At 45.8% G+C, this 15,519-nt stretch overlaps 1 protein-coding gene across 13 annotated transcripts in view; it reads right to left on the reverse strand.

Moving 5' to 3' along the window:
- Positions 1-15,519, reverse strand: part of SMG7 (SMG7 nonsense mediated mRNA decay factor) — a 396,971-nt gene that overhangs the window by 233,852 nt on the left and 147,600 nt on the right. For 9 of the 13 annotated variants that reach the window (XM_068109493.2, XM_078774989.1, XM_068109494.2 and 6 more), the window contains exons 12-14: positions 15,446-15,506; positions 5,974-6,093; positions 5,534-5,795 (exon numbers count right to left, since the gene is read on the reverse strand). In XM_068109493.2, the coding sequence (XP_067965594.2) occupies positions 5,534-5,795; positions 5,974-6,093; positions 15,446-15,506 (443 nt within the window). The remainder of the gene's footprint in view (positions 1-5,533; positions 5,796-5,973; positions 6,094-15,445; positions 15,507-15,519) is intronic. The other 4 variants (XM_068109497.2, XM_068109496.2, XM_078774992.1 and 1 more) reach the window with 1 other exon arrangement.

Raw genomic sequence — 15,519 nt, forward strand, 5'->3', positions numbered from 1 at the left:
CTATTTTCTCCAATACTCCCCAACTTTCCCCAATCCCCCATTCCCTAGTCCCATTGCATGTAAATAACAATCAGTAGAGCCGACCTTCCCCTTATTCCCCCATTAAATGTCGTGCCCAGGTCCACCGCACCACACGTAGACAACTTTCGGACATCTTCCTAGTTATTCTTAGTCTATGTCAGTTAAGGCCTCGTCTCCATTAATTATGACTCTTCGTTGCACCAGAATGTGATTATATGGCATCAGTAGTGAGTTTAGGACCTTTCCCATACCTCCTTCCATCTTCCCATACCTCCTTCCATCTTCTTCCCCAACCAACTATGGCTGCAGCAACGGAGGGGATGGGGGCGGCGCGGCGGCGCGGGGGCGCGGGGGAGGATGCGTCCTCACACCGGCTCGATTAGCGCCATTGACCACGCGCTCCACGGGGTTACCAGAGGGGCTGGCTGTCAGCTCCTCGTCAAGGGCGGAGCCTGGTAACCCCCCCCGCACCCAATCAGAAGGGCGGACCGATTCCATCTGGGGCGGAGTTAACGAGCCGAGGGCGTGTCACTCCCCGCCGGATATACGTGGCGACTTAGCGGACGTGACGAGAGATGCGCCCCCAGCTGGAGAAAGAAGGACCTGTGAGCGCTGAAACAGATGCGCCTGAGTTTGGAGAGGCCTGAGAAAGACCCGCCTGAGAAAGAACGTCACCTTTGAGCGCTGCGACGAGACCTCCCCGCATCTCTGGACCGAACCGTGTTGATCCTGCCCCGAGCCCAGGTGCACCTGGAGCCATCGCTATCTGCCTTTCCTGGCCACCAATCCCCGTGTGAGTCAGCCGTTGTCCCGTTTGCCTGTCGTCTGTTGGGGAATAATATAAGATTGTGTCTAAGTGCTTGTCTTTCTATGTTGTACCTCTCGTCCCTGTAATCTGACCTTCCGCACGAATATAATCTCCTCCGGAGGTCTTGAGAACCGTATCCCTGGTGTCTGTCATTATAATTCAGCCGTGTGTCTTCTTTTTCCTTATTGAGCCAGCGTGGCGCGGCTTCGTCAACGTTCGAGTACAATCGGGTAATTTGTGCGGACACGACGGCCATTCCGCTCGGCCCACCTTAACATCAAAGTCGTGTCTGTAACAATATATATATATATATATATATATATATATATATATATATATATATATATATATATATATATATATATATATATTATATATATATATATATATTATATATATATATATATATTATATATATATATATATATATATATATATATATATATATATATATATATATATATATATAATCGTTAGATTAAATAAGACGCGGACGTAGCTTCAGGACGTCGATCTTTAATTGTCGACAAGCTTTCGACCAACAAAGGTCTTCTTCTGAGTCAGCCCCAAGTTCAACGGAAGTTATATATATATATATATATATATATATATATATATATATATATATATATATATATATATATATATATATATATATATATATATATATACACAAAGAATTAAGTTAAGCACCCCTACACAACGAATTAAGGTAAGCACCCCCTAATATATATTCTTTGTGTATATGTATACATTGGCATATATTCTAAGGTATGTGAGATCAAATAATGATTGGTATGACATTAGCAATTATCCATTGATGAAATTGAGTGATCAAAGTGAAAAAAAGTGATTGGTTGAGTCAGTGATCCGATCACGTGGGTCCTACACACGTTATTGACGCAAAGATCGCTAGAGGTCTTCTCAGAACAATGACTGTACGTTAGAAAACATAAACGTCATCCACACTGTCCGTGATGGACCTATAGCTCCATACTTAAATTGAGGTGAAAATATGCCTAAAATTCCCAAAAATTTTCACCTTAAATTATTCAGAATAAAATATTGAAAACGGCATGATTGTTATGTTTTTATGTGACCATAATATCACTTCTCCAGAAAATATAGCTATATCATCGGTATATTACACTGTTTTGACGACAACAAACTTGTAATGTGCGAGGTTGTAAAAAAACGGGGGGGGTGCTTAACTTAATTCTTTGTGTATATATATATATATATATATATATATATATAAATATATATATATAACTTGAACTTCCGTTGAAACTTGGGGCTGACTGCTGACGAGCTAACAACAGCTCATTTCAAATCCCCCCACAAAATCTCTATGGGATTAAGATCCCGGCTTTGACTTGGCCATTCCAGAACCCTCCATTTCTTTCTTTTCAGCCATTCCTTGGTGGATTTACTGGTATGTTTAGGGTCATTGTCATGTTGCAAGGTCCACCTTCGGTTGAGCTTCAACTTTCCGACAGATGGCCTCACATTATCCTCAAGCACCCTCTGGTAGAATGAAGAATTCATAGTGGATTCTATGATGGTGAGCTGACCAGGCCCTGATGCAGCAAAGCTGCCCCAAACCATAATATTTCCACCACCATGCTTTGCAGTTGGTATCAGGTTCTTGTGGTCAAATGCTGTCTTTGGTTTTCGCCAAACATGTCTTCTGGTACTGTGGCCAAATAGCTCTACCTTTGACTCATCTGTCCAGAGCACATTGTTCCAGAAGTGCTGGGCTTTGCCTCGGTGTTCATTGGCAAACTTTAGTCTTGACCTGATGTTCTTTCTGGACAGCAAAGGTTTCCTCCTGGCACACCTCTCGTGTAGATCAAATTTGTGCAGCCTCTTTCTAATGGTAGACTCGTGCACTTTGACGTCAACAGTGGCAAGAGCTACCTGCAGGTCCCGTGATGCCATTCTGGGGTTCTTAGAGACTTCTTTCAGCATCTTGCGGTCTGCTCTCGGGCTGAACTTGCCGGGGCGGCCTGGCCTGAACAAGTTCGCAGTTGTTTGGAATCTTCTCCACTTGTAGATGATCTTCCAGACAGTCGAATGATTGATTTCAAATTGTTTGGAGATCTTTTTAAATCCCTTCACAGACTCGTAGGCATCTTTTACCTTCTTTCTGAAGGCCTCGGAGAGCTCTTTTGATCTCGGCATGGTGATGCCGCACACTTCAACAACAAAGATCAAACCAAAATAAATGTCTGAGGTTTAAATAAGACAGGTTCCTCCAAGATCCTCTCTGACGAGGTTGTAATCATTTGCACCTGAGCTGGTGTACCTGATCCTAATTTTAGGTATTTGAAGTAATGATAAATGTGGGGGTGTACTTACTTTTTCCACATGCGAAATTTACATTTATGTTTATTTACATTACATGTATGTATGTATGTATGTATGTATGTATGTATGTATGTATGTATGTATAGATGCGATGAAAACGTCTTCTTCTTCTGCTTCAAATAAATTTACCACCCTCTTAATTATCCCTCTTGCGTTAAGACTGCTGAGCCCCTCAGACCTTTGATGACCCTTTAATTCCCCCAAGACCCTTCAGACCACCAAGACACCCTGAAGGCCCAAAACACCCCGAAGGCCCAAAACACCCCGAAGGCCCAAAACACCCCGAAGGCCCAAAACACCCCGAAGGCCCAAAACACCCCGAAGGCCCAAAACACCCCGAAGGCCCAAAACACCCCGATGGCCCAAAACACCCCGAAGGCCCAAAACACCCCGAAGGCCCAAAACACCCCGAAGGCCCAAAACACCCCGAAGGCCCAAAACACCCCGAAGGCCCAAAACACCCCGAAGGCCCAAAACACCCCGAAGGCCCAAAACACCCCGAAGGCCCAAAACACCCCGAAGGCCCAAAACACCCCGAAGGCCCAAAACACCCCGAAGGCCCAAAACACCCCGAAGGCCCAAAACACCCCGAAGGCCCAAAACACCCCGAAGGCCCAAAACACCCCGAAGGCCCAAAACACCCCGAAGGCCCAAAACACCCCGAAGGCCCAAAACACCCCGAAGGCCCAAAACACCCCGAAGGCCCAAAACACCCCGAAGGCCCAAAACACCCCGAAGGCCCAAAACACCCCGAAGGCCCAAAACACCCCGAAGGCCCAAAACACCCCGAAGGCCCAAAACACCCCGAAGGCCCAAAACACCCCGAAGGCCCAAAACACCCCGAAGGCCCAAAACACCCCGAAGGCCCAAAACACCCCGAAGGCCCAAAACACCCCGAAGGCCCAAAACACCCCGAAGGCCCAAAACACCCCGAAGGCCCAAAACACCCCGAAGGCCCAAAACACCCCGAAGGCCCAAAACACCCCGAAGGCCCAAAACACCCCGAAGGCCCAAAACACCCCGAAGGCCCAAAACACCCCGAAGGCCCAAAACACCCCGAAGGCCCAAAACACCCCGAAGGCCCAAAACACCCCGAAGGCCCAAAACACCCCGAAGGCCCAAAACACCCCGAAGGCCCAAAACACCCCGAAGGCCCAAAACACCCCGAAGGCCCAAAACACCCCGAAGGCCCAAAACACCCCGAAGGCCCAAAACACCCCGAAGGCCCAAAACACCCCGAAGGCCCAAAACACCCCGAAGGCCCAAAACACCCCGAAGGCTCAAAACACCCCGAAGACCCAAAACACCCCGAAGGCCCAAAACACCCCGAAGGCCCAAAACACCCCGAAGGCCCAAAAAGATCCAAATACCATTAAATACCAAGAAGAACCAAAACAACCTTAAGACCCAAAAGCCTCTGAAGACACCAAAGCCCCAAAAGACCCTGAAGACCCAAAACACACCAAAGACCCAAAATACCCTTAAAGGCCCAGATGATCCAAAAGACCCTGAAGAGACAAATGGCCCTGAAGACCCAAAACACCATGAACTCCAAAAGACACCGAAATGGTCAAAGATGCCTACCCCTCTGAAACGACATGTGGTGAGGCGCGCGCGGAGCGCGCCGAGTCACGCTCGTATGTATAATTTTTGTAATTTATTTTTATTAAAGAAAGAAGGCGTTTCCAACCAGAAAGTAAAAAAAACTAGTTCTACTCCTCAAATTCGAGCAAATAAGCAAGAGCAGACCTGGTCTAATGTGACATTTCACCCGCTTCAGAGCAAGTTTCCTCAGGCCAATAGACATCACCGAGATTGGGCAACTTCCCAGAGTGCTCTGGGAACAAGCAACACCATCTAAAGATATCACCTTTCTCTGTACTCAGCAGTGCATTTGAGGAGGAAATTCTTCTTCCCCATTTATGCAAATCGATATGATTTATCCGTGCGCTGTCCTTTTTAAATGCTAAGCGTCAAGAAAGTCAGCAACACTTACCATTTTTAGGGTTTTTGGTACAACTTGGCTGGGTTGGAAATAAGACCACCAACCTCCCAGACTTACAGGATGGATGCTCGAACCATTATGCCACAAAGTCTGATTGTTGATTTAATTTGAAATGTTGTATACAGTCGTTTCCTCCCAGAACAACCAAGGGACATCGTCAGCATTATGTGAATATAAATACATATAACGTTATATTATCCAAAAGGTGAAAAGCCGATACAAATGTGTTATACCTCGCTGGAACCAGTGTGACATTTCAAAAGAGAGTTTTTCATATTGGGGGATTTTGATAGGTAGATGTTTTAGTTTATATAAACAAACAAACCTACCTTGAAAGTGACTGACAGACCTCTGGAAATTTCTGAGGTTTCAATTTTGTCCCGGATATCTGCTGCACTACTACAAACTCCTCGGCAAACACTAGATTGCAAGCCAACTGCAGGAACATCCGTGCAAGTCTCCAACCAGCTCCCCACCTCTTCACTCATTGGATGGCCCAGCACATCAGCAGACAATGCATCACTTATCGATGGCTCCAGAATGCCAGTGCGGAACACAGCACAGCTATCTTCCACAAAACACTGCAACAAGCTGCCAGACAATAAATGGCAACTCCATTACAAGTTTCCCAATAATGCAATTGATTTTTCACATTCATGAAAAGTTTTTGAAAAAAGTGAACAAAGATTCCATGCACAACCAAATGCATACATATATTTTCCAAAATTTGACAATTTGCAATTCAATTATTCAGCTGGACGGAACTCACTCTGGGCAGCTTTCCGATATGCGACGAGCAGAACTCACAATGCGAGCAGCTCGCACACGACTCTGCAGCCCGTCCCGATCGCCAACGACACTTTGGTGGCCTCTCGAGAAGTCCAGGTTCCTGAAATTGAATTGGCGGCACTTCATGATTAATGCATTTATAACATGGTGAACGTCCACAATATTCCAGATTTTGTTCTCACTGAGACAACGGACAATGGCACCAACATGATAGCTCAATTGGTTGCATCTTTCTTCTTCTATATGTAGCACGTGACTGCAGGTAGCATCATCTGCAGGCAGCTGATGCAGTGCCCCTTATAGGTGGGAGCATAAATTTGGAATTTTGTCAGGTTGCTGACAATATCTCACCTACTCTTCACAAAGAACACCATGGGATCTCTAACCTTGACCAACTAATGCTGACGAATGGGACACCCAGTTTAACTCCATCCGAGGGACGACACACACAATAATGAACTGCCCTGCAGGCAAAACACTGGGGTGACCGTTAATAACCGACCAAACATTCACACCCAGGTGAGACAGCTTGGAGGGGAGGGTGCGCATCTCTAAGCTATCCTTCCTGCCAGCCCCAGCATCTCTCTCATGCGAATTTAATAACACAAGTCAGAAAACATAAAATAAAAGAAAAAACATGGAGGGAGAGAATCCCCAAAAAAGAACCCAATAAATTAAAATAACCCAATAACAAGGTATGAATGACACCACAATACAAAACCATAATCCTTTTACAGATTGCCATCACATCTTGACATTTTGGTCATAGGTAGCAATAGTAACAATTGTATGAAGATGTACATTTTAGTGTGGGTTGGTGTAATTGCGTATTTTATTTGTTGTGGGATCGAGACGAAAAAAGTCAAGATGCCGTGCTGACAATCCATAAAAGCATTGCGGTGTTGTTTTGTGGTGTAGTTCATTCCAACGTTGTTTGGTTGTTTTTTCCTCTCTCTCTTTACCTCATCTCCTTTCTCTGCTCCTTCCCTTCTATTCTATCCCGATGCTCCTATATCCTCCTCATCTTTCTCACATTCTCTCCTGAACCCGCTCACCTCATTTCCTTCTCCTTCCTTCATACATTCTCTTATTTTCTCCAATTTACTTCCACCCAACCTATACAAACACCAAGAGACATCTCCATTCCTATCCCCTTCCCTTCTGTCCTTTTCTCAATGCTGACATTTCCAATGTCGTCCCTCCCCACCCCTCCATACCCTATTTATGTATAATAGATGCGTTATAATGGACGACAGTCCATCTGTTCATATGATTTCGTCTCATGGTGCCATCCATGCCTGGCCAAACTTGGAAACCCTTTTAGAGGTGAGATAAAATAATGAAATCAAGCTTTCCAACTTAATCTGCATATGAAGCTCGAACATTTTGGGGTTTTGGTGAAGATCCGATTCAGGCTGAAATAGCGAAATGCTTCGTGCAAGATCATGGCCACATTGTCATGACCGCTACTCGTCCACTGAATATTGCTGTGCCAAGCGATGCTGGTTTTCATCGAAAATGCTACAAGTAGAGTATTCTACTGATTCAATGAAGCAGAAACAGGATTTGGTTGAAAACAAGAAACAGAAAGCTGCATCTGCTGCAGGTAGGCCTGTTTTTACCCTCGTTAAAGGAGAGGGTACTGCATCTGGGTCCGTTTGTCTGTCTGTTTGTCTATTTGTCCACCCAGAATGTGCTAATGTCGGCCACCAATGCCACATAGTGCAAGAAAGTAGAAAATGTTTTTTTGTTGTTTTGTTCCAACAATTCCTCTATCAGAGAGTGTGCTGGTATTGTCCATGTAGGAATGGCATGGAAAAAATGTCGTCCCATTGTCTATGTACAAAACTAAAAAGTTGGAGTATCTTCTCCAAAAAAGGCACTTAGGCTACATGAGAACCTCCTTGGTCTGTTCAGCTGATCATCTATGAGTCAGGGATCACTTCACAGCACTCCAGACCATGGCAAAAGCAAAAAAAAAGCAAAAACAAGCAGAGATAAATTCTCTAAGTACACCACCCCCATGCCAAATAAATAAATAACATCCTCCAGCCGCCATGCAGCACAGACGGTATTGGGAGGGACAGGTGTACAATAATTAATTGATTAATTGCACAACTAAAATCAATAAATAATAATCGTAAAATAATTTCTTGATCATTTATCTATTAGAATACCTAAACCACCATTTCATCCGAATCTGTAACATAAAATTTTTTTATTAAGTCATCAATGGAATAATTAAATAATTAATCGATCAATTGATGAATCAATAAATTTTAAATACCCTTTACAGCCAAATCACTTGGTCATTGTCATGTCCAAATATCAGCTTCCTAGCTCAAAAGGTGCCTGAGATATTGCCCAGATGAGAAAGAAAAATAAAGAAGTACTTAATTAATCGATAATAATCAAGTAACTTATCAATATTGATTTATGAATCAAAAAACAAAAAATATCGTTTTTGCCAAAGCACATGCTCATTATCACGAGTGTGCCAAAATTTCAGCTTCCAGGCTCAAAGGACGGTTGAGATATCGCCTGGACAAACAAATAAACAAGAAATACACAACGTGACCAAAAGTATGTGGACACCCAAACATCATACCCATATGTGCTCGTCGAACATCTCATTCCAAAATCATGGGCATTAATATGGAGTTGGTCCTCCCTTTGCTGCTATAACAGCCTCCAAACTTCTGGGAAGGCTTTCTTACTATGTCTCTCCGAAAAGACCGACTGGACAACCCTCCCATCTACTTTCTCAACAATCCTCTCCAAGAAGTTCTGTCACTCAAGCATTTGGGTCTCACTATCTGCCATGATCTTTCCTGGGAAAACCACATTTCCAAGCTGGCCTCCAAAGCCAGTCGCCGACTGGGCATCCTCCGTCGTGCGAAGTCCTTCCTTGGCACACCTGAGCTCCTCACCACAAACAAGGCTTTCATCTGCAGGTCCATGGAATACTGTTCTCCCCTCTGGGCCGGTGCTCCTGCATCACACCTAGCTTGGCTTCACGCTGTTGAAACCAAAGCTTTCAGAATCATTGGAATCTCCAGTGATGAAGCTAACTCCGAGGGCCTTTCACTCACTCACCGCAGGCAGGTTTGGTGGTCTTTCTGTCTTCTACTGACTCCTCCCCAGCGTTGCTCCCCCAGCTCTCTCTGTACTCTGTCCCCCAAATATTCCGACAGGTCGCACAAGATCTGCCAGCAACCCTCTTATGGTTAAACTGCCAAAATCCAGGCTCTCTGCTCACCTTCACTCTTTCATTCCTCTTTTCTCCCACCTCTGGAACAATCTCCCCCACTCCCTTCAATCCCACACCTCCCTCCAGGTCTTTAAAACAGCTGTTCACCACCATCTCTTATCTTCCCCCATCCAAAACCTTGATCTTTTCTACCCCCGCTAATTCACCCCAGATCCACTTTTTTTGAAATTCCAACTTCTTTCCTGGAAGTCCTTGCAGTGTCCATATGTTTTATAACTCTCCCACCTCCCCCCCAAGCCCTCACCCTCCCACAGATCTCTCGATGACCCTGCTCTCAAATGTTGTGTTTGTGTCCTTCCCCCTCTCTCCCCATCTTGTCTACCGCTGCCCTTATTATATGTTTTATGTGTCGGTTTGACGTTTTGTGAGATTAATGTTAGCCCTTTCACGAGCCTCGATCTTGTATACAAAAAAGAAAGAAGAAAAAAAGCCATTCCACAAGATGTTGGAACATTGCAGCGGGGATTTGCTTCCATTCAGCCACAGGAGCATGAGTGAGGTCGGGCACTGATGTTGAGCGATTAGGCCTGGCTCGCAGTCGGCATTCTAATTCATCCCAAAGGTGTTCGATGTGGTTGAGGTCAAGGCTCTGTGCAGGCCAGTCAAGTTCTTTCACACCGATCTTGACAATCTATTTCTGTATGGACTTCGCTTTGTGCACGGGCGCATTGTCATGCTGAAACAGGAAAGGGCCCTTCCCCAAACTGTTGCCAAAAAGTTGGAAGCACACAATCGTCTGGAATGTCATTGTATGTTGTAGCATAAAGATTTCCCTTCACTGGAACAAAGGGGCCTCGCCCAAACCATGAAAAGCAGCCCCAGACCATTATTCCTCCTCCACCAAACTTTACAGTTGGCTCTATGCATTCGGACAGGTAGCGTTCTCCTGGCATCCGCCAAACCCAGATTCATCCGTCAGACTGCCAGATGTTGAAGTGTGATTCATCACTCCAGAGAAAGCGTTTCCACTGCTCCAGAGTCCAATGGCGGCAGGCTTTACACCACTCCAGCTGATGCTTGGCATTGCGCGTGGTGATCTTAGACCTGTGTGCGGCTGCTCGGCCATGGAAACCCATTTCATGAAGCTCCCGACGAACAGTTGTTGTGCTGACGTTGCTTCCACAGGCAGTTTGGAACTTGGTAGTGAGTGTTGCAACCGAGGACAGACGACTTTTAAGTGCTTCGGCACTCGGCTGTCCCGTTCTGTCAGCCAGTGTGGCCTACCACTTCACGGCTGAGCTGTTGTTGCTCCGAGATGTTTCCACTTCATAATAATAGCACTTACAGTTGACCGTGGCAGCTCTAACAGGGCAGAAATTTGACGAACTGACTTGTTGGAAAGGTGGCATCCTATGACGGTGTCACATTTAAAGTCACTGAGCTCTTCAGTATGGCCCATTCTACTGCCAATGTTTGTCGATGGAGATTTCACAGCTGTGTGCCTGATTAAATATACCTGTCAGCAATGGGTGTGGCTGAAACAGCCGAATCCACTAATTAGAATGGGTGTACGCATACTTTTGCCCATGTAGTGTATGTCATGCATAGCACGGTACTTGCGAAATCCATAAAATAAGTTGTTGGCCTATGATGACCTCAAAAATAATTGGTGGTTGAATTCAGTGACCTGGTATGCAACTCCTCTTAAAATTTCAAGTCAATCAGATGAAAATTGAGGATTTTAGAAATTTGGCCGATGTTGACCACAAAAATACTTGGTGGTTGAATTCAGTGCCCATATATGCAAGTCCTCTTCACATTTCAAGTTAATCAGATGAAAATTGAGGATTTTAGAAATTTGGGCTAGGTTGACCGTTTGGCCTATGTTGACCTCAAACATAGTTGGGGGTGGAATTTGGTTACCAGATATGGAAACCCACTTCAAGTTAATCGGATGAAAATTGAGAAGTTTAGAAATTTGGGCTATGTTGACCTTTTGGCCTATGTTTACCATTTGGTGAAGTTTCGTGAAGATCAGAGAGTTTAAAACTGGGACCCTCAGGCGATTGACAAACAGACAAACACACAATCACAATCCAGAATAGAAAGAGAATAGAATGATCGTTTTAAGGCCATTTTTCCCCGCTAGAGTGGGGGTTAGCCTTGCGGGCCCCATGACAATCATGGTTCCCTGTTTGAGGCAATGTTTTTATGGCCGGATGCCCTTCCTGACGCCAACCCTTGGTCACGCTCTTACGATGCGCAGGGATACGGTGTACCTATTCTAAATCGGGGTACACACCGTGATCATTCATCCCAGCAAGCTGGTACTCAATTTGCCGACCTCGGAAGGATGAAAGGCTGAGTCAACCCCCCTGGCGTTAATTCAGCGATCGACCGGGATTCGAACCCAGGATCCCAGGATCCCAAGCCGGCACCCTAACCGCTAAGCCAACACCAGGCTAACCAGGCAACACCAGTCCAGAGCAACCCATAAAACAAACAGACAGACAAACAGACCCAAATGCAATCCTCTCTCCTCTGGTGAGGGTAACAAGGAACATTTGGTTAAATTCCTGTTCAAGATGTGGAGCAAGTACGATGTTGGAAGAATGAAATGTGTGACAATAACTGTGACTCATGGGGAACTTTGACACGCGAATGGAGATCAAACGACTCTGACTGACGACGATGGTGATCTGGACAGTGAGCCTGAGGACATGGGTGGAGGAGTTCATGGGCTGGATGAAGACAATGACTTTCAAGAAGTCATCCTTCAAAGCGTGGACAGTAAGTAGGTACAGCAGATGCACCACCTTAAACTTGGTGCCATTGTGCATATTTGTGTTGGCATCAATCAGGAATGGGCAAGCAAAATTATATTAAAAGCAAAATTACTGAGAAATCAGTATTGAAGAAGTATCCAGACCCAAGTCTGTCCATGTATAACATGACATTAAAAAAAAGGAAAAATAAATAAATAAACACACCCTGGAAACCAGGCTAGTTTGCTTCCAAAGTTTTTGGTTGTGAAGTGTGAGCAAATGTGAAACTTCTGAAAGTGGGACAAGTTAGAATAATGATAAGCACATAGCTACACTTTAAACAATATTTCATCCTCCGCCAACGAGTGGTCCAGAAGAAAAATTTTCTGAAGGGATGCAATTGGCAGGGCCTATCTATAATGATAAATGGAAGTGTGTCCTCCATAACTCCTAAACCATGAACGTTAGAGAACCTAAACTTTGCACGCATACTTCTCGAACTCCAAGGGAGTGCATGAATGAGAACTGGGTGTTTGGGTGTGTTCAAACACACTTTTTGAAGACAATTAATGGCCTTATTTAATTAAAACAAAAACAGACTTTATCCTTGGTCAGTCTGCTATCCTTCACAGGGGTCTTGTGCTTTTTTTGGGGTGGGAATCCAGAGGTGGGGTGGAAGGAGGGAAGGGAAGGGCGAAGAGGTGGGAGTTATTTCACCCCTGTTAAGTTTGCCAAACCCTCATTCGATGGCGTTGCCTTCCCTTCCCCCTTCTCTCATGTTGCATTCCCTTCCCCTCCACCGACGCTGCCTTCCATTCCCCTCTCTCCTCTCCTCGCCTTCACTTCCCCTCTCTCCTCTCCTCTCGCTGCCTTTACTTCCACTCCCCTCTCCTCTCCTCTCCTCTCCTCTCCTCTCGCTGCCTTTACTTCCCCTCTCCTCTCCTCTCCTCTCGCTGCCTTCACTTTCCCCCTCCACTCCTTTCCTCTTTTCTCATCTCTCTTCTCGCTGCCTTCACTTCACTTCCCCTCTCCTCTCGCTGCCTTCACTTTCCCCCTCCACTCCTTTCCTCTTCTCTCATCTCTCCTCTCGCTGCCTTCACTTCCCCTCTCCTCCTTTCTTGCTGCTTTAGCTTCCCCTCTCACTGCCTTCGCTTCCCCTGTCACTGCCTTCGCTCCCCCCCCCCCCCCCCCTCCTACCCTCTCGCTGTCTTCGCTTCCCCTCTCCTCCCTCTTGACGTCTTCACCTCTCCTCTCCTCTCCTCCCCTCATGCTGCCTTCCCTGCTCCTCCATTCACACTGCCTTCCATTCCCCTCCCTTTATGTTGCCTTCCCTTCTCGCCTCACCACCCGTCGCCCTCCCCTCCTCCGCTCCCCCACCTCTCTTCCCCTCCCCACTCCTCTGTCGCTCCCTCAACCCTTTGTCTTCCGCCACCCCTCTGTCTCTCTCCAGCTCTTTACCCTCCTTTCTCCCCCCTCCCCTCCTCCTCCCCCTCAAGAAAAGTTCCTATAAAGGGGCTCCAATTTGATTCACACAGCTGCCTGAAGAAGTGAATGTATTTTCAATCCAGTTACAGTCTCTTGGTATCAAAGGGACCACTTGATTCATACAGCTCCATGAAGAAATTTGCAATCCAGTTAGAGAATTTTTCCATAATAATTAATCAATAATATAATTAATAATGACAATGATAATTCATAATAATAATAATAATATAATCAATAATATAATTTGTTGCCTATAATGTGTACACACAGTGCTTGTCCAACACTTGTCCTGAAGAACACATCAAACACCCAACATGTCGTCAATTGGTTGGTTCATGCATTTACTCAACGTATAAAGCATTTATGTCTGAAACTTGCAGCCAATTTCGTCTGGTAGAAGCCAAGCAATGAATTTGCAGTGCCCATGTTACACCACAGCCCTGGTGTTGGCTTAGCGGTTAGGGTGCTGGCTTGGGATCCTCGGATCCTGGGTTCGAATCCCGGTCGATCGCTGAATTAACGCCAGGGGGGTTGACTCAGCCTGTCATCCTCCCGAGGTCGGCAAATTCAGTACCAGCTTGCTGGGATGAATGATCACGGTGTGTACCCCGATTTAGAATAGGTACACCATATTCCTGCGCATCGTAAGAGCGTGACCAAGGGGGCTAACCCCCGCTCTAGCGGGGAAAATGGCCTTAAAACGATCATTCATTCATTCATTCATTCATTCATGTTAAAGCTGCACACCGATAAACCGTCCCATATAAAGGGAGGGATGCTTTGCTTTGCAGCTCCCTTAATACAGATAAACCGTCCCATATAAAGGGAGGGGTGCTTTGCGGCTCTGCTGACACTTAAACCGTCCCATATAAAGGGAGGGAACCCCTTGATACAGATAAACCGTCCCATATAAAGGGCGGGGTGCTTTGCGGCTCCCTTGATACAGATAAACCATCCCACATAAAGGGAGGGAACCCCTTGATACAGATAAACCGTCCCATATAAAGGGAGGGAACCCCTTGATACAGATAAACCGTCCCATATAAAGGGAGGTCCACCCTTGATAGAGATAAACCATCCCACATAAAGGGATGGCCCCCCTTGATACAGATAAACCATCCCATATAAAGGGAGGGGTGCTTTGCGGCTCCCTTGATACAGATAAACCATCCCACATAAAGGGAGGGAACCCCTTGATACAGATAAACCATCCCACATAAACGGAGCGCCCCCCTTGATACAGATAAACCATACCATATAAAGGGTGGGGTGCTTTGCGGCTCCCATGATAGAGATAAACCATCCCACATAAAGGGAGGGAACCCCTTGATACAGATAAACCATCCCATATAAAGGGAGGGAACCCCTTGATACAGATAAACCATCCCATATAAAGGGATGGCCCCCCTTGATACAGATAAACCATCCCATATAAAGGGAGGGGTGCTTTGCGGCTCCCTTGATACAGATAAACCATCCCACATAAAGGGAGGGAACCCCTTGATACAGATAAACCGTCCCATATAAAGGGAGGGAACCCCTTGATACAGATAAACCATCCCACATAAACGGAGCGCCCCCCTTGATACAGATAAACCATGCCATATAAAGGGTGGGGTGCTTTGCGGCTCCCATGATAGAGATAAACCATCCCACATAAAGGGAGGGAACCCCTTGACACAGATAAACCGTCCCATATAAAGGGAGGGAACCCCTTGATACAGATAAACCATCCCACATAAACGGAGCGCCCCCCTTGATACAGATAAACCATCCCATATAAAGGGAGGGGTGCTTTGCGGCTCCCATGATAGAGATAAACCATCCCACATAAAGGGAGGGCCCCCATTGATACAGATAAACCATCCCATGCAAAGGGAGTGGTGCTTTGCACCTCCCTTGATTTTTTAAGCTGTTCAACAGCCATGTTGGGAATCGGAAACTTGGAGTGCACTGGTTTTCTGGTCACAAAGTTGGTGATGTGAGCTTACCTCATAACAGTACGTAGAGCCAGGAACCCCTGCAGTTCAAACTCTTCAGGAAGAGGGGCATCTACCGGGTAGGA

Source organism: Myxine glutinosa, chromosome 3 (assembly GCF_964187855.1).
Source record: "Myxine glutinosa chromosome 3, kmMyxGlut1.1, whole genome shotgun sequence".
NCBI lineage: Eukaryota > Metazoa > Chordata > Myxini > Myxiniformes > Myxinidae > Myxine > Myxine glutinosa.